We start from the raw sequence: 17,144 nt of genomic DNA, 5'->3' as shown, positions 1-17,144 counted from the left end.
TTACCGAATGTTTGAGAACTCCGCCCACTTTTGTGAAAAATTTTGCACACTTGTGCGAAGTTAAATTGTATGTCGTACCTAATCCAACCTTGGTTGCCTCCATTTCGACTCCATATGTGGTATTGTTTTCAGAATCAGAAAAAATTGAGTTGATGATATCTCTACTATTGTGTATCTGATGAGCTGGTTTATAATAAAATCGTTCAAATGTGTCGGCTGCCAGACTCCAATGTGCATGTTTTTTGACATCGTCAATTTTATGACCCATCTGTACGGCCTTTGTGCTGGAAGCTGATCTAATAGAGTGTGGACCAAATACTGTTGTATCGATACCTGCTGATTGCATGATTTGTTTGAGGATATTTGCTATTGTTGACGGTTGTATTGATCGTACTTGCTCTGGATTTCCCAAGTAAGCTAAGAAAGCTGTATGCTCTACAGGCAGTGTTTTTCTCAAGTCCCTGGATTTTTCTAAGAACTGATATAGCGTGAAAACTGGACACATGTTCTTTTTCTGCAAATTCCCCAAAATGGAATGTTTTACTTGTGATTCTTTTGGAGCTCGTATATACAAGGTAGCTCCAATGATATCTCCATCTCTTGTCCGTTTGAAGTGTATATCTCGATGTTGTAATGTGCCAATATCCGATCTTGGTCTCCACATTGTTGCAATACATAAGAGAACAATCGTTTTTTGTTGAAGTTGTTCAATGGTAAGCCAATCATTGTTAAGATAGTTATTTTTTATGTGGTCAATCAGAATATTTAAGTCCCAGGTTGCTATTTGATGTTCCTTTGGTATCCTTATTGTCGTTTTTATCTTAGCTTGGAAGAAGTCGTGGATAAATGGATTGCTTGCGATTGGAGGTTGATCTGGATGTATTTGGCGAAATACTGATGCTATTGCTGCTCTATATACCTTCAATTGTTGTATTGACATGTGTTGAAATGAAACAAAGAATTCTACCAGGTTCTTGATGTTGTAAACTAAAGGATCTACTGGAGGTATTTGAGAATTACACCATCTTTCCCAGCGTTGCCAACCCAAGTTGTAAGCTTGCGTTGTTCTTTTTCTTATCTTGTTGTTTAGAAATTTTGTTACTGTTTTATCAAATTTCATTTGATCTTGTCCTTTTTGTATAGCCTCCAGGCGGCTAGAGACCACTTCTTGTTTAGTTTCATTACTATTGGTGGGCCCTTCGTCATCTGTAGTATCATTGGGTACCAGTATTGAGTCGTCCATAGTGGTGTTACCAGTACTGCTTCTCGTGTTTTTTGTTTCTTGAAGTAATGCAATACCTTGGGGATTAATTTCCAAGGCGGGTTCAGATATAGACCCTTCAAAGGCCAGGTCTGACTGAATGCATTCGTCGCCGCTGCCTCCGGATCCGGCATCCAACTCCAAAACGTTTTCACTTGCCTGTTTTGTCTCGTCGCAAATGCATCTATTGAACGGGGACCCCATTTGGCTATTATTTTCTTGAACCATCTCTTTGGTAGTTTCCATTCGTAAAGCGGGATTTGACGTCGACTCAATTGGTCTGCTTGTATATTCTTGATTCCCTGAATATGGTTGTATATTACTGTCAAATTGAACCTGTTTGTGATATCTTGTATCTGAATTGCAAGTGATTGAAGTAGGTATGATGCTGTCCCTCCTGCTTTCGTTACATATTTCAATGCTGTTTTGTTGTCTGAGAATATGTGAATTGTGGAATCTTTTGCGTTTCTTGCTTGCAGTTTCAAAGCAAAATAAATTGTTTGAAGTTCTCTCACATTGATGGAAGTTTCTTTTTCTTCTTCTGTCCAGAATCCCGAGGTTTCCATTACGTTTGACTTCACTCTCCAGCCCGTGTTGGAGGCATCCACATGGATTGTCAGTTTGGGCATGAGGATTTCCGGGGGTGTCACATGAATAGGCAGGCCATTCTTGACCGTCGACCATTTTTCCCACCATTGTAAGTCTTGTAGGCTGTGCGTTGACAGGACACAAGGTACTTCCCAGTTCTTGTAGCCGTTCATTCTCAGACTCTTCGTAAGATCTCTTTGAAGGTGTCGAACATGTAAAAGAGCTTCGCCGATTGCTGGGATTACCGAAGTCATTTTCCCTATTAGACTTGCTATCCAACGGCATGACCGGATTGTGGTTGTCTTCATGGCTTGTCTGGAGCGTTGAATGATCTTGTTCATTTTTCCCTGAGGAACCTTGATTCTCATTGTTTCGGTATTGAAATTGAATCCCAGGAATTCTTGTGTTTTTGATGGATTTAGTGCGCTCTTTTCCCAGTTGATCAGGAAACCCAGGGATGTTAAATGGTGGACTACCACTTTGGTTATCTTCTTCATCTCGTTCATTGACTTGGCTAAGAGAAAAATATCGTCTAGATAATAGACTAAACATATCCCTTGTTTTCTGAGCGGTTCCACTGCATAGCGCATCAGCTTCAAGAAGACTCTTGGAGCTACGCTCAGCCCGAAGGCCAGTGAACGATACTGGTAGACGATTCCTTTGTGAAGAAACGATAGAAATGGTCTTGACTTTTCGTGCATTGGTACGACCACATATGCGTCCTTTAAATCTAACTTTACCATAAGGTCGTCTTCTTCTATGATGTCTCTTAAGGCCGGTATTCCTTCCATTTTGAAGTGTTGACATTGTACGAATTGATTCAGTTTCTGACAGTCCAGAATCGGACGTCTTTTGATAGGCTCTTGTATCGTGAAAAAATTCGAGAGGAATTGTTTGGATTGTGTCGGTGATCTCTCGATTATCCCCGCTTTTAAAAACTTTTGTACTGCTGTGTCGACGGCTACTTGATCGTCTTTCGAGAATATCATCATCTTTGGTTTCCATGGAACTGGATTGGAGGCCCATTGGATCCGATAGCCTTCGGATACAACTGAAATAGGCCAAGGATGTTGTATCATGGTTTTCCAGTTGTCTACAAAATTCTCTAGACGACCTCCGGGGAGGGTTCCATCTGATAAAACCTCGTAATGTCCCTGTATTTTTTGAGATTTCATTATTGGTGTTATCGGGTAAGATGGTGTTTGCAGTATAGTGCTTGTTTTGGTTATTGGTTGGATGTGATTTGGCTGGAGTTTGTCTCCGGTTGCTGGTTGGTTCTCCCTCTGCCTCTGCCAAAAAAATTTTTTGAACGGAACTGATTTCCTCGTTGATAGTTGGAGAAGCCACTTCTGATGCCTCCTCGTCCTCTAAATCCATCCTGTCTATGTTGGATGGCGCTTCGAAGGATTTGCTGTTCATAACGAGCTTGTTGAATTTTTTCGACAGACTCTGTAGAGAATGCCAATTTCTTGTTGGATTCTTCTTCTTCTTCAATGTATCGCATATTTGATGGGAGTCTGAGAGCGGTTGCTGATAGGTCTCTGGCTTCTTTATCAATTGATTTTGCTGTGATATAACTGTATATGGCAAGTCTTCTGGTCTTTTCGATGATGTCCATAAGGACTGCATTGTCACCTCCATTTTCTTGGACGTAGCTAAGGTCTTCAAATACCTCTGTTGCAGCTCTAGCTGCGATTCGAAGGTGGTCTGCATCTTTGTAGCGTTGTGATACGACTTGATGGGCATCAACTTTGTGTCTTTTAAGATCGGGAATGAAGATCTTGTTGGTAGTTTCTGATGCTGTCCAGTTTCCCCCTTCATAAAGAGGGACTTCTCTTGCGTATTTTTTAATGGTTGTACGCATCTCAGGTGAGGGAGTTTCGTCCATTTCGGCCATGATTTGGTATGGGAGGATTGTTCTTTCTCCTCGTCCTTTTTCTTCTGTCTTAAGTCTTGCAGCGAATTGTTGGAAGAGTGTTTCCAGTTGTTCTGGTGTGATGTTGATACTTTGTTGATCTTGTGCCACATTGTCATTGTGTTCAATGTTGTTCATATCTTGTTCCACGAATGCGCGGCTTAGAAAGTTATGGAGAACAGTGATTTATAAAAAGTTTTGTATTTTATTGTTTAAAAAGTTAAAACTACGAATAAAAAAGCGCGGCTCAGATAGCTAATACCACATCTGGAGTCGAAATGGAGGCAACCAAGGTTGGATTAGGTACGACATACAAATTACATTTATCGAGTGCTGGATAAAATTCTGTAAATGTTCAACAGAAACATCCTCACTGCCTTCAATTATTCTCGAAGAAAGTGTTTCTGCATCCGTCAACTTCCCTCTTTTGACTCGATCCTTAAGTACTTTCCAAAACATCTCAATAGGGTTGAGCTCAGGTGAATATGGCGGAAGGTATACTGGTATATATCCTCTTTGTGAGGCAATAGGATCAACAACATCGCGAGGGTGAATTGGAGCGTTATCCATTACAATATGAAATACTTTCATGTTTGGGAATGCATCCATGATATCCAAGGTATCACTGATGAACTGCACAAAGTGACCAGCTGTAGTTCCTTTTGGTATCACAGCAGCGACGCCCTCAGGTGCTTTTCTTTTTTTTAGCACCAACAGCTCTTCTTTTTTTTTGACATTTCCTGGCTCTCTCAAGCTTGCATTCACTACACCATACGCTGAAATTCCACCAATGACCGTGTGTGACACACCTCTTGCTGAAGTGGTTTCTTCAATTGCCAGTTTTCCGCGCGATGCCTAACCTCTTGAACGACGCATATTCACATCAAATCCCGCTTCGTCCAAGAACGCACAGTTGTTCATAAAATGCAAACCTTTTTTTTTTTGCCATTCTATGACCCAGTTAGCACGAGCCTCAAGATTTTTCTGACTATTTATTGCTTTAGGACGACGTGTAACGACCTTTAAGATAAGATTGCACTCCTCTTTCATGAATTCAGCAACCCTAATCTTCTCTATCTCCAAGTCTTCAAAGCTTTTGGTTAAATCTTCGACTGCGGCCTGGATAACCGCTGAGGGGTTCTCATCAAAGAAGTTAAGCAAGTGCATTTTATGGTTTTCATTTAGTTGACTCGATGCTCTTTTCGATGTACGGTTCGTTTTTTTGAGTAGTATATTCTTTTCAGGGTCTTTGCTGTATTCTCACTTCCACTTTCTCGCAGTTTCAGGATTAACATTAGCAAGTTTAGCAGCTTCAGCGGGTTTCAACAATTTTTCATGAAGGTAAAAGAAGTACCGAAGGCGATCTTCGTTCGTATAAATATCATAAGTCGTATTTCTTTCCTTGTTAATTGGTATTTCTTTCATATCAGCGTCTTTTGGGTCGATTCGTTCACTTAATAACATTGCAAGATGGTAATTGTACCATTTATTCAGTCTTGCTAATACAAGCAAATCATCTGTATCCAAGTATTCGCATATAATATATAATAATTCTAAAGGCAGTTTCGATAATTTAAACATCATTAAAGAGATAGAAAAGAAGTTTTTTTTTCTGGCTCCAGCTGATATTTTTATTATTAGAGACATTCTACACGATAAGTTAGCTTCCTTTGAATTATCCATGACAATCCAACACATCTAAGGTAACAGCAGTGAAATAAAAGTAACGACCAAAGTCAGTTCGTATTGTCTTTGCATATCTTCTGATAGGGTCGTCTGAATTTGAAACTGACGATTATTATTTAGCACTTCGCCCTTTCTTTGTTCACCATTTGTGTGAGACATTATATTGTTGAGCCTTTCGGCACAGCTTCCAGCAATTTTTAATTTCTTAGAACTTACTGGATTACCATTACAGGTACATCTGGTTACTTTTAAAATATTTCGATAAACAGTACAAGAACCCTTCCGCTACTTCTGAATTTTGTTTGGTCTTTGATTCCAGTTACTCGTGTTTAATTGCACGCTGAATTCAACATAAAAATAAAAATAAAAATAAATCAGACTCTTAGCAAGTCTAAAAGGTGAAAAATGAACTAAGCTCTTCTTTATTATTCCGGCGTGTGTAGTGTTTGTACTAATCTTAAAGATGAATTACAATGTATTTTGCTATGCTTGCTTTTGGTACACATGATCCAATAAAGTGATATACCTAGGCTTATAATTAGGTCTATCTACTTTTCGAGGTAAGCCAGTGTAAATACTTCTAGCTTATTGCATAAGATTGGGTAGTATCAGATCAAGAATTTACCTCTACAATCTCGTGTTGTTTAAAATGTGAGTTTATAGCTAAGGTGTCTGTTGTCAACGCAAAGGTCATTCAAGTACGATTGATCTTGTTAATTTAATTTGTTGAGTAAGTACAACAACTCGCAATATCGTCTGTCACTTCATGTTGAACAAATTGACCATAAGAGAGTGTCACTCTATTGCGCTTTCTCGGTTTCCTTCACCCCTTTGTAACATCTGCATTATTCTTTTTTTGTCAGATCCTCATAACTCTTTTACCTGTCCTGCCAAGGCCATCTTCTAGCACTAGCTGTTTTTCGAATTTCTTTGACCCACTACAATAATCAACGATATCTGCACCTTATTCTTTTCTAATATAGACTATTGCCAGAATCCTGGTCTTTCTGCTCAATTTATTATTTTTATTCCTATTACTCAAGCCTGGCGAGTTCACTGGAGGTTTTTCTTTGACCTGGTCCTCTTTGATACTCCCATAATTCTCATCAAAACTCGTTTGGGCTCTCCAGCAATCTGCTGCCCGAAAAACAAGTTTCTTCTAGGAATCAGTTTTCGTTTCCTCTACTACTATTTCTAGTCGCCAGGTTTTCCCTACACCTTAGTTTTTTGCTTTATCTTAATCTTCTTCTGTTTCTTCCCTATAATTTACGCACATCTTAGGATCACCATAAGGAGAAGAAATTATAACCTTCAACACAAAAGCATTGTACCCAACTGTAAAGTCTTTGGCTTCTAACACTTATTAGAGCTACTTTATTCTCCCATTTTCATATATTACGCTATCAATTTCACTCCCACGGATATTCGATTGGTGAAGCTTCTGCGTATGTACCAAGCTTAGTGACAAAGTCTCTTTTGAATATGACTTTCAAACCTCACCTCTTCTTTCGTTCCAATCTCCTTTTTAAGTAACTTGGTATGTCAAATATGTCAAGTGATATCTATTTAAAAGCAATCCCTTTTACCCTCATTACTTTACAAGAGCCAGGTTTTACGAGTAGTGTAATGACCACTTTGAAAACAATCATATGGTGCATTATGAAACAATAGAGCAATAAAAAACCCATTTATTATTCATCCTCGTCATCTTCCTCGTCTTCTGTTTCTCCTCCAGAGACACATTCCCCGACATCATCTTCAGATTTGGCAGCAGCTTCTACAAGAAACAAACCATCTTTAGTTTTTGGCCAAAAAACTGCTGTTGTGTTCTGCTTGGTTTTTTCCTCCTTTTTCTCCCCAACCAGCTGCTTGATTTTGTTTACTGTCTTTTCTCTCTTCCCGTCTTCCTTCCTGTCCTTCATACTGGACACAAAGTTCTGAAAAAAATTAAATTGTTAATTCAGTTTGAACCGATTTCAGCTATGTTTTAGCTCACCTTTACAGTATTTATACAATTGATCAAGGCTTGAGTACCCCCACAGTTAATGGCTTTTTTGGTGATTGGGAAACAGCATTGGTCAATCTGATTTATGATATATCCAACACCCTCTATAAATTCCATTGTCAAAAACACAAATTCAAATCCCATGATCATGATAAAGGGATAGATACAGTCGGTGTTGTTTTTGATAAGCGAATTCAAATGGAATTTTGCCATTAGTGCAAGCTTAAGCTTGTCTTCATAAAGTTTTGTGCTTTCAGCTATTTTTGAAAATTCGCCAAGTGAGTAGTCGCCCTCTTTTGAGTTCAAGATTGACATTATTCTTAAATCCACCTTTGGTCTAGCCTCTGTTTTTTTAAAAATGGTAGGAACAGTGTCACCCCTAGTAAAAATATTAGTGCTGTTACAAAACAGTTTTATAAAACAACTCACCAGTGGAGACAGACATTAGAAAGACTGAATAACTCTTCAAGAAGATGGGACCAAAATTTGACTTTAAAGTCCTCTTCGGAGTATAGGGAGATATTCGAAGCGTTTAAATAATAAGACTTGTGTACATGAATATCTAGTCTGCTCATAGTAATATGAAAGCCATACATAGAAAAATATTTACAGTTGACGAAACACTTACATGAACCGCGAAACTTCCTGTTGCACACGTAGTGTTCTTGATGGAGGATCGATTTTTTTTTATCTCTTTTAATTTCATAGACAGGCTTTTTTCATGCTATAGAAGTATTGATGGTGTTAGCTGACTAACCAATAACAGCATAATAACTTGGTGTAAACTTACATTCTTTAAAATGCAATCAATAGTACAGTAGCCGCTCTATTTAAGGGTGTTCGATTTAAGGGTATTTTCTATTTAAGGGTGTAATTCTAAAGAACGGCACAGGTCCCCAGCATAAATACCACTATACCACTATTCTATTTAAGGGTGGAACGCAAAATTTTTTTACCACTAAATAGAAGATTTTTTATAAGTAACAGTTTTTTGGAGTACTCTAACAATAAATTTTTTACTTTGTAAAATAAGATTAAAGATCTGTTTACTCTTTTGACTTATTCAATTCAGCACAAAAGCCAGCCAATCTCATTCGAATTCGGCGATGTAATTTACGATCAAGGTCGTCCAAAGGAACTTCGTACATGAGAATAGTTTCATAGGCTTCTTTCAACCGTTTTTTACACTCTACTGTATCAACAAACTGCTCATCTTGCTCTGTGTTGTCATTTTCTTCCGTTTCATCTACGTTGCCTTCTGCCGCTTCTTCATTATTAATAGTACATGTATAACATACTATCATCTCGCTTTCAACTGCTTCAAGGTTCAACTGGCTAACATCAGTAACTTTGTTGCCAAAGTTCCTGGGAAGATCTGGGAGCATTCCATTTATTGTTTCTGGTTTTACTTTAAGCCATGTATTAGCTAGAAAAAACATAGCCTGAGCTTGATCCATTTTGTATACATCCAGATTATCCAACTTTTTACTGATATACAGACACAAAGCACGATCGTATTGCTGGGCTCGGAAGTGTGCCTTAAAGTTGGCAATAATTCCTGTGTATACAAAATATTAATGAGAAAACTGTAAAACAAAAAGACAGCTTATATCGCATTTTGTCAACAAATAATAGGTTACCTGCGTCAAGAGCCTGTAGCTTACTAGTAGTGTTTGCTGGAAGAAATATCAATTTAATGTTGTTGAGCGGAATCTTTATTTTATGATCGGATGCACTATCCAAAAGAAGAGCAATTTTTCGATTCTGTCTTCCAAAGGCAACATTTAACTTTTTCACGTAGGCTGTGAAAATTTCATTTGTCATCCAAGCATTAGTAGAATAGTGGCATTCAACTTCATTTTTTCCAATTGCAGTCATGGATAACAAATTAGCTCTTGTTTTAAAACACTTGGGGCTCTTGTGTTGTCCGATAACAACTGGGTGCCCTTTGTAAGACCCATCCGAGTTACAGAGCAACCCAACTGTCAGACGAGTTTTACTTTTTTAAGGCCACCAAGCGACTCGGAACATATGGTTCTTCTTGGTGGTTGCTGGTAATATAAACCTGTTTCATCAAATTTCATGATATCTACAGGATCATATGGCCCAAGAAGTTCCTCTGTCTTCCTCAATTCGTTCTGAATGTTTTCAGAAGAGATGTCTACTGAGGCACTTTTCACCATGCATTGGACTGCATTTTACTCCAATTCGTTTAAAAAGTTTTGTAAGCCATCCAGAAGAAAATGAAATTTCTTTTTCAGGGATTCTATACTTTACTCAAGCAATAGGTCTTACATATCGAAGGATTGAGTCTCAATTGACTGGCAGATTGTTATTGTTCATGTCTGCAACAAACTTTTCGACTTCATCATGAAGTTGAGGATAACGTGTTGTTTTTAGGCTTTTGCTATTTTTGACAACATTAACATTACTATATAACGTTTCAGCATTTTTGAGGATATTTGATATAGTCTGTTGGGCAAGTGGTTGATCTAAATTGAATTTCTTCATAGCCCATTCACCTAATTCTGTTTGATTAAGCTGGCCAGTAGCATTTTGATCCAAAAGCTCAATTTTTTGAGAAAGAAAGGCGTACACGTTTGTTATTTGGATTTTTTTTTATAGATAGAATTTAAACAAAGAAAATAACTTTTGTTATGTCATATATTTATTCTCGTCAAAATTATTTTGGGCCTACGACTCGTATATTATCCTTCCAGCAACTTTGATCAAGTCTTAAGCAAGTTTTGATTTGTTAATGTTATTGCACAATTACCGGACCTATATCAACCGACAGTAGCCTACGTGGAAACATGTTGTACAAACATGTCTATAATGTAGCTACAATACATAAAGTGACCTCGTTTTGTAACAGTCACGGAATTCGATTTAAGGGTATGTTCTATTTAAGGGTGGATATTCCAAAAATTTTGGCCACCCTTAAATAGAGCGGCTACTGTATCGTCTATTGTGCTTCTGTCTTGATTTATTTGCCTTGTAATTTTATTCGCTTTGTCTTTTAAGCTGGCTGGTAATAGATCCATTTGACTAGATGGGCTCTTGTCTGTCATATCAAGGATGCTATTTTTAGAGAGACTAAATACTTTTTCGTTAGATGCATCACGTCAATAGAGAATAAAATAAAGGCTTTACTAGTAAAAAAATTGGACTTTTACTGAGCTATTCTTAGACAATTTGAAAGATTTAAAAAAGTTAGGCATTGTATCAATAGAGGGTATCTATAACCGTAACTAGAGAGTCAGTTTTTTTTTTTTTTTTTTTTTTTTTTTTTTTTAAAAAAAAAAAAAACAGCAACATTTATAGAAGACCTGCCTTTCTTTTCTTGGTTTTGATTCCATTCTTCTTCTGGAATTTTTTTCTTTTTGTCTGATTTCTTCGTTCAAGCTCCTGTTACAGTTTTTAAGTTAAGCAATTTTTTTTGACAAAACGACTCTTCAAATTACCCCTTTGGCTTTAGCAGCTCTCAAAATACGAGCATCAAGAATGAGTTCAGACTCTAGCAAGGCAACTTTCTCAAGCTTTTTGACCAATGATTTTGTGGACATGGGACTGATGAAGTGAAAAAGAATTTGTTGATCTGTTGAGGTTGATGTCATCCACTGTTTAATAAGGAGGGAGTTTGTCTCTTGAAAATAAAAAAAATAAAACCCATCAAACAAGATACCTAAGTTGACAGTGTGTTCTTTTCACAAACAGTGCTGCGAGAGACACGCCTTTACACGAAATGGTGCTCGCAGTAGGCTAGAAAAGACAATACGAACTGACTTTGGTCGTTACTTTTATTTCACTGCTGTTACCTTAGATGTGTTGGATTGTCATGGATAATTCAAAGGAAGCTAACTTATCGTGTAGAATGTCTCTAATAATAAAAATATCAGCTGGAGCCAGAAAAAAAAACTTCTTTTCTATCTCTTTAATGATGTTTAAATTATCGAAACTGCCTTTAGAATTATTATATATTATATGCGAATACTTGGATACAGATGATTTGCTTGTATTAGCAAGACTGAATAAATGGTACAATTACCATCTTGCAATGTTATTAAGTGAACGAATCGACCCAAAAGACGCTGATATGAAAGAAATACCAATTAACAAGGAAAGAAATACGACTTATGATATTTATACGAACGAAGATCGCCTTCGGTACTTCTTTTACCTTCATGAAAAATTGTTGAAACCCGCTGAAGCTGCTAAACTTGCTAATGTTAATCCTGAAACTGCGAGAAAGTGGAAGTGAGAATACAGCAAAGACCCTGAAAAGAATATACTACTCAAAAAAACGAACCGTACATCGAAAAGAGCATCGAGTCAACTAAATGAAAACCATAAAATGCACTTGCTTAACTTCTTTGATGAGAACCCCTCAGCGGTTATCCAGGCCGCAGTCGAAGATTTAACCAAAAGCTTTGAAGACTTGGAGATAGAGAAGATTAGGGTTGCTGAATTCATGAAAGAGGAGTGCAATCTTATCTTAAAGGTCGTTACACGTCGTCCTAAAGCAATAAATAGTCAGAAAAATCTTGAGGCTCGTGCTAACTGGGTCATAGAATGGCAAAAAAAAAAAGGTTTGCATTTTATGAACAACTGTGCGTTCTTGGACGAAGCGGGATTTGATGTGAATATGCGTCGTTCAAGAGGTTAGGCATCGCGCGGAAAACTGGCAATTGAAGAAACCACTTCAGCAAGAGGTGTGTCACACACGGTCATTGGTGGAATTTCAGCGTATGGTGTAGTGAATGCAAGCTTGAGAGAGCCAGGAAATGTCAAAAAAAAAGAAGAGCTGTTGGTGCTAAAAAAAAGAAAAGCACCTGAGGGCGTCGCTGCTGTGATACCAAAAGGAACTACAGCTGGTCACTTTGTGCAGTTCATCAGTGATACCTTGGATATCATGGATGCATTCCCAAACATGAAAGTATTTCATATTGTAATGGATAACGCTCCAATTCACCCTCGCGATGTTGTTGATCCTATTGCCTCACAAAGAGGATATATACCAGTATACCTTCCGCCATATTCACCTGAGCTCAACCCTATTGAGATGTTTTGGAAAGTACTTAAGGATCGAGTCAAAAGAGGGAAGTTGACGGATGCAGAAACACTTTCTTCGAGAATAATTGAAGGCAGTGAGGATGTTTCTGTTGAACATTTACAGAATTTTATCCAGCACTCGATAAATGTAATTTCTAATTGCTTGAATAAAAAACCTTTGTGGTCGGTTTGTCTGGTCAAATTATTTCTTTTAAGTGGGCAAATTATTTTGGGCAATTTAACTTCTCACAAGTGTGCAAAATTTTTCATAAAAGTGGGCGGAGTTCTCAAACATTCGGTAAATTGAGAGTGGAAGCACAGTATTTTTTTTCGAAAGCGTGTTTGAAAATGCACACAGTCGCAGTCACTCTAGACATTTTTCAAAAAAAGAAAACTTGTTTAACAAGCATTGTGTTTTCCTTTATCTGTTTGCTTTTCGAAAGAGGATGAGTGAAAAGAGAGGTCAGGAGATGAAGAGAGTCAACGGATAGTTTCTGTCAAGTCAAACCCATTGATTGCATAGTGAAGTGTAGATATGAAAAAGGGAAATACCTGATGAAATATAAACAAGAATAATAAAGTCCACTTTTTAAGATGGTTGATAGGCCCTGAGGTATTATCGATCTACCTTTTTTACAATTGAAAATGTATAAAAAGATGAACGTCACACAGTCACAAGATTAGCATTTATCTCACCTTTTTTTTTTTTTCTTTTTTTTTTTTTCTTTTGCTTTATCTTTTTGCAACATGGGCAAGAATAAGAATGGGTTCAATTTGTTTGAAAGCTATTTAGCTGCTGGATTGGCCTCTACTTCTAATACGTCTGCTGGTAAAATAAATTTTTATTCATCCTCCATCACATTCTTACACATGTTTCACAGCTATCGAGCATGTTCCTTTACCCAACTCAATGGTAAACAAGTAAACAATAGCAACCATTTAATCATACTTTATGATAGAGAACATCTACATTGATTGAACAAATAGGAAAAGAACATAATTGGTCTGAGGAACAAATCAACGAAGACATTTATATCTTGGAATGTAATCGATTGTATTATGTAAGAGAATCTCTCTATTTATTTTATACATCCACTCACGCTCACTTTAGGTGAGTGAATTGCGTGAATTATCCAATACGAGTTGGAAGGCGATTCAATTGTTGCCGCTTGTGAAGGATCTCTTAAGAAACGCATTATTGGATCCAACTGTGGATAAGAAGGAAAAAAGCAAGAAGAAGGACAAGAAGAAGAAGATGAAGAAGAACAAGAAGAATAAGTTGGGATCGCCCATTTTGAATGGTACGATGGTTGAAGAGCCTACACCTTTTGTGCTTTCTGAAGATCCAGAAACGATTCGTAATACAATTCGAAATTCTTCTGTGGATTTAACAACGAATGAAACAATGGTTCCATTATCAAAAAAGAATACGGTTACAAAATCAGTTTCATTCTCTGAAGATAAACAGGAAGATATGAATAGTAGTAGTAGTAGTAGCAGTAGTAGTAGCAGTAGTAGTAGTAGTGAATCTGAACCTGAAGTACAACAGGAAAAACCAATCTTTACTGGTCGACCGATTAAAGCAGTCAGTAATAATCGTATACGAGTTAGAACAAGCGATAATTCAATTTATGAATGTGATCGATACTGTCCACATAAAAAGGTTGATTTGGCCACATGGGGACAAGTATTGGGTAATTCAGTTGTTTGTACAAAGCATAATTGGAACTTTTCAATGCAAGGTATGTCAACTAAAGGAAGATCGTTAAATCCTTGTCAAGTCAATGACTGGTGATGTTTTTATTTCTTTTTGGGTAATGAAATGGCGTAAGGTTGAACTCCCTTTCTATATCTTTCTGTCCAGCTTAAAATATATCTAAATAAATTCATGAGCATACTTTTTTATTTTATTTTTTTTTTTTTGGCTTACTTTCTTGCTTTTGTATCAATGCCCATATCATTCTTCATCACTCGACTATTTGTAGTAAATAATTGTTCCCAGCTCTAATACACAATCAGTATTTTGTAAACTCATCTTTTTGTCTTTCTTACTTCAAATTTACTAGCAAAGTCTTCACAGTTACGTCCAATAGATTTTAAAAAGCTTTCAACATCTTGAATATGGCCTATATATCCATGAGCACCGTTGTTTTTTTTTTTTTCCCTTCTTTTATTTTTCAATTACCTCTTGGTGAAGGTACTGATTTAGCTGTGGCAGCATGATGACTGTATCGAACACCAGTACGTGCAATGGAACTATAAAGCTTAGAAGACAACATCTTTTTATTGTTCAGAAAAAAAAAAAGGCCCTGGCAAAGAGAAAGCCACACAAAAATTGACTTTTTTTTTTTTTTCTTTGGTTGCTTGAAGCGGAGAGATAAAAATCGAGTCGTTTCAAAAAACACACTATGAAAGGTGCTAAGTCTGGAATGGATACGACTCTCTTAGGTAGCATCAAGTTATCTATCTTTGATTTTATACAAGACGACATATACTGTACTAGATCTTCATGAAAGAAATTGATCGTTTTTCATAAAAGCAGAATAAGGATGATACTTGAAAAGATGAATGTTCAATGAGTTGAAAGCACAGGCTGCCCTAGGTATTCCTGATTAATGATTGACTGTATTGAAAAAGTGAATCTGCTACCATGTGAGCTCTTTCTTTTAAGTTGTCTTTTGATGATAGAAATGCTTGTTCTTTTTCCCTTACGAAACAACCGGTTGTCGCAAGGTTTTCTGTTTCAAAAAAAAAATCCTTGTAAAATCACCTGGTGAATTGGCACCTTCCCTGCGAATGAAACAGACATCAGGCTTGAATAGCAAGACGAATGGTTTATTTATTCTGTTCAAAACTCTTTGTGGTGAATAGTCGAAATCAATTTGGTAAAATAGAAAGAACATGTTCTAATGAACAAAACCTTTCAACTATTGTCAATCATTATGAATTGTTTCTTATTTTATATATAAATAACTCTTCAACATTATTATCAAGTGTGTTTCAATACCACATGAACGAATTCTATAAATATTGAAAGTGATAGATGAGCTTGTATTTGGGGGTTTCTTTACAACCATGCTATCACAAAGATTTTAGTGTTGTTTAAATCATCTCTTTTCTTGATTCATGATGAGTGACATTGGATAAAATACAGTGTGGTTGATAACTAATTATTTGTTTGATTTTATTGAATTGCATGACGAACTGGGGTAATGCAAATATACATTTTGAGACATTAAAAGAGAATCGTTTTATTATCAAATAGAGTCCAATAGTTTCAAGAGAGACTAGATAAACTGTAACATGATTTCCTTTATCATTAAAAATAAAATCAGGGCTTATCTGCTGCTTGCACAGCAATCCTTGATTTCATCTTTTTGTCGTCAAGAGTGTCCTTACCAATTTTATGTGTCTTTAGTCAGGACGACCTTTTTCAAGTTTTATTTTGACATAGCCAACAGAGAGCTTTGTTTTTTTCTCTGTTCAAACATGTTACCATCAAGTCTTTGAGATTCAATGTCTTCAATACTAGTATTAAACCTAATTTGAGGAGAAAAACGATATGTACAGAAAAGCATTGGATTTTTGCTTGCTATTGAAATGATCTTTGAAGTTTACTGTGAGTTAAAAAAGACGCAGCTGGTAGTCCACTTCCAGTTAAAAAGATAATGATTCATTGTAGTCAGATTGAGATATCTGCTATCCGCAAAGTCTTTGATGAACCAATCAGGATATTATCATATTCTTGGCATTTGAAGAGAGCACAAAGGATGATGTCACACATTTGTTAATTCTATCATGAAGAATGTAAAAGCATATACTACAACCAGAGCTATTTTAAATGTTAAATTATGTTGTCAACTTTGATGCTTTTAACAAGAGTACCAAGCGAGTGTCCTCTTTAAATTATTTCCATAATCAAAAGACAATTGTAGGTTCATTCTTGGAAAAAGATGCGTCTTTGTTACTAATAACTAGATTGAATTAAGTCATCGTTAAAATCGTATTGCTTTGGTCATAGTAGAAATAGTCGTGTGGATAGAATAATTTATGTTTTTTTTTTTTCACAAGTCGTGTCGTTAACTGTCGGCAGAATGCTGTATGTGTTCAATTGAATACAAAAAAGTTTTATAAAGAAGGGAAAAGGCAGATAGTATTGCCACTGAAAACATAGGTAATGTAAACTGTTTGCTTCTTTGTATGACATGATTCAAGGATCCCTTTTGAAATAGTCTTTTAGATCCGAATCCTTTTCTCAACCATACTTGTCAGAATAACTATCTTTCTGATCATTCGTAACCTGATCAAGTTGGATCATACAAGTATCCCTTTCTTGTTTCAAGAACAAAGAATCCCTTACACTGCTAGAATTCTTAATTTTTCTAATAGTCTCCATAAAAAAGAAACAGTGATTGATTTAGTTGATAACTACAGTCTAGCATCACAAGAAGCTAAGAACAATATTGCCTCTATCTTGTCAAACAAGTCTTCTTTTTGAACAATCCTGAGAATAGAATAGGATCATGCCATCGCATCCAACTCGGTACCTGGTAGGCAAAAATAAACAATGGTTCTCTCTGTGGCTGTCCAAAAGTGGGGAGGGGGAATACTCAAATATATCCAGCTTGTGGATGTGC

General features: G+C 36.6%; 7 protein-coding genes across 7 annotated transcripts; 2 read left to right on the top strand and 5 right to left on the bottom strand.

Annotated features, from left to right (window-relative positions):
* Positions 1-366: 366 nt before the first annotated feature.
* RO3G_05827 (uncharacterized protein) lies at positions 367-2,355 on the bottom strand (the record flags this gene model as incomplete). The annotated part of the gene is made up of 3 exons (XM_067660417.1): positions 367-417; positions 545-1,597; positions 1,672-2,355. 3 exons carry the CDS (start codon positions 2,353-2,355, stop codon positions 367-369), a joined length of 1,788 nt encoding a protein of 595 aa, XP_067516518.1.
* A 719-nt stretch (positions 2,356-3,074) lies between these two features.
* Positions 3,075-3,902, bottom strand: RO3G_05826 (uncharacterized protein; the record flags this gene model as incomplete). The annotated part of the gene is made up of 1 exon (XM_067660416.1): positions 3,075-3,902. One exon carries the CDS (start codon positions 3,900-3,902, stop codon positions 3,075-3,077), a length of 828 nt encoding a protein of 275 aa, XP_067516517.1.
* A 3,535-nt stretch (positions 3,903-7,437) lies between these two features.
* Positions 7,438-8,030, bottom strand: RO3G_05825 (uncharacterized protein; the record flags this gene model as incomplete). The annotated part of the gene is made up of 2 exons (XM_067660415.1): positions 7,438-7,834; positions 7,885-8,030. 2 exons carry the CDS (start codon positions 8,028-8,030, stop codon positions 7,438-7,440), a joined length of 543 nt encoding a protein of 180 aa, XP_067516516.1.
* Positions 8,031-8,379: 349 nt separating this feature from the next.
* RO3G_05824 (uncharacterized protein) lies at positions 8,380-9,333 on the bottom strand (the record flags this gene model as incomplete). The annotated part of the gene is made up of 3 exons (XM_067660414.1): positions 8,380-8,413; positions 8,506-9,013; positions 9,096-9,333. The coding sequence occupies 3 exons, from the start codon at positions 9,331-9,333 to the stop codon at positions 8,380-8,382; spliced, it is 780 nt and encodes a 259-aa protein (XP_067516515.1).
* Positions 9,334-11,809: 2,476 nt separating this feature from the next.
* On the top strand, positions 11,810-12,998 carry RO3G_05823 (uncharacterized protein; the record flags this gene model as incomplete). Its single annotated transcript, XM_067660413.1, has 3 exons — positions 11,810-12,116; positions 12,150-12,655; positions 12,915-12,998. The coding sequence occupies 3 exons, from the start codon at positions 11,810-11,812 to the stop codon at positions 12,996-12,998; spliced, it is 897 nt and encodes a 298-aa protein (XP_067516514.1).
* Positions 12,999-13,254: 256 nt separating this feature from the next.
* RO3G_05822 (uncharacterized protein) lies at positions 13,255-14,302 on the top strand (the record flags this gene model as incomplete). Its single annotated transcript, XM_067660412.1, has 4 exons — positions 13,255-13,336; positions 13,389-13,420; positions 13,467-13,568; positions 13,619-14,302. The coding sequence occupies 4 exons, from the start codon at positions 13,255-13,257 to the stop codon at positions 14,300-14,302; spliced, it is 900 nt and encodes a 299-aa protein (XP_067516513.1).
* Positions 14,303-14,464: 162 nt separating this feature from the next.
* Positions 14,465-14,786, bottom strand: RO3G_05821 (uncharacterized protein; the record flags this gene model as incomplete). Its single annotated transcript, XM_067660411.1, has 3 exons — positions 14,465-14,482; positions 14,560-14,633; positions 14,693-14,786. The coding sequence occupies 3 exons, from the start codon at positions 14,784-14,786 to the stop codon at positions 14,465-14,467; spliced, it is 186 nt and encodes a 61-aa protein (XP_067516512.1).
* Positions 14,787-17,144: the final 2,358 nt, after the last annotated feature.

Source organism: Rhizopus delemar, genomic scaffold, assembly GCF_000149305.1.
Source record: "Rhizopus delemar RA 99-880 supercont3.4 genomic scaffold, whole genome shotgun sequence".
NCBI lineage: Eukaryota > Fungi > Mucoromycota > Mucoromycetes > Mucorales > Rhizopodaceae > Rhizopus > Rhizopus delemar.
The sequence above is the reverse complement of the archived record's forward strand: the minus strand, read 5'-3'. Positions and strand labels throughout refer to the sequence as shown.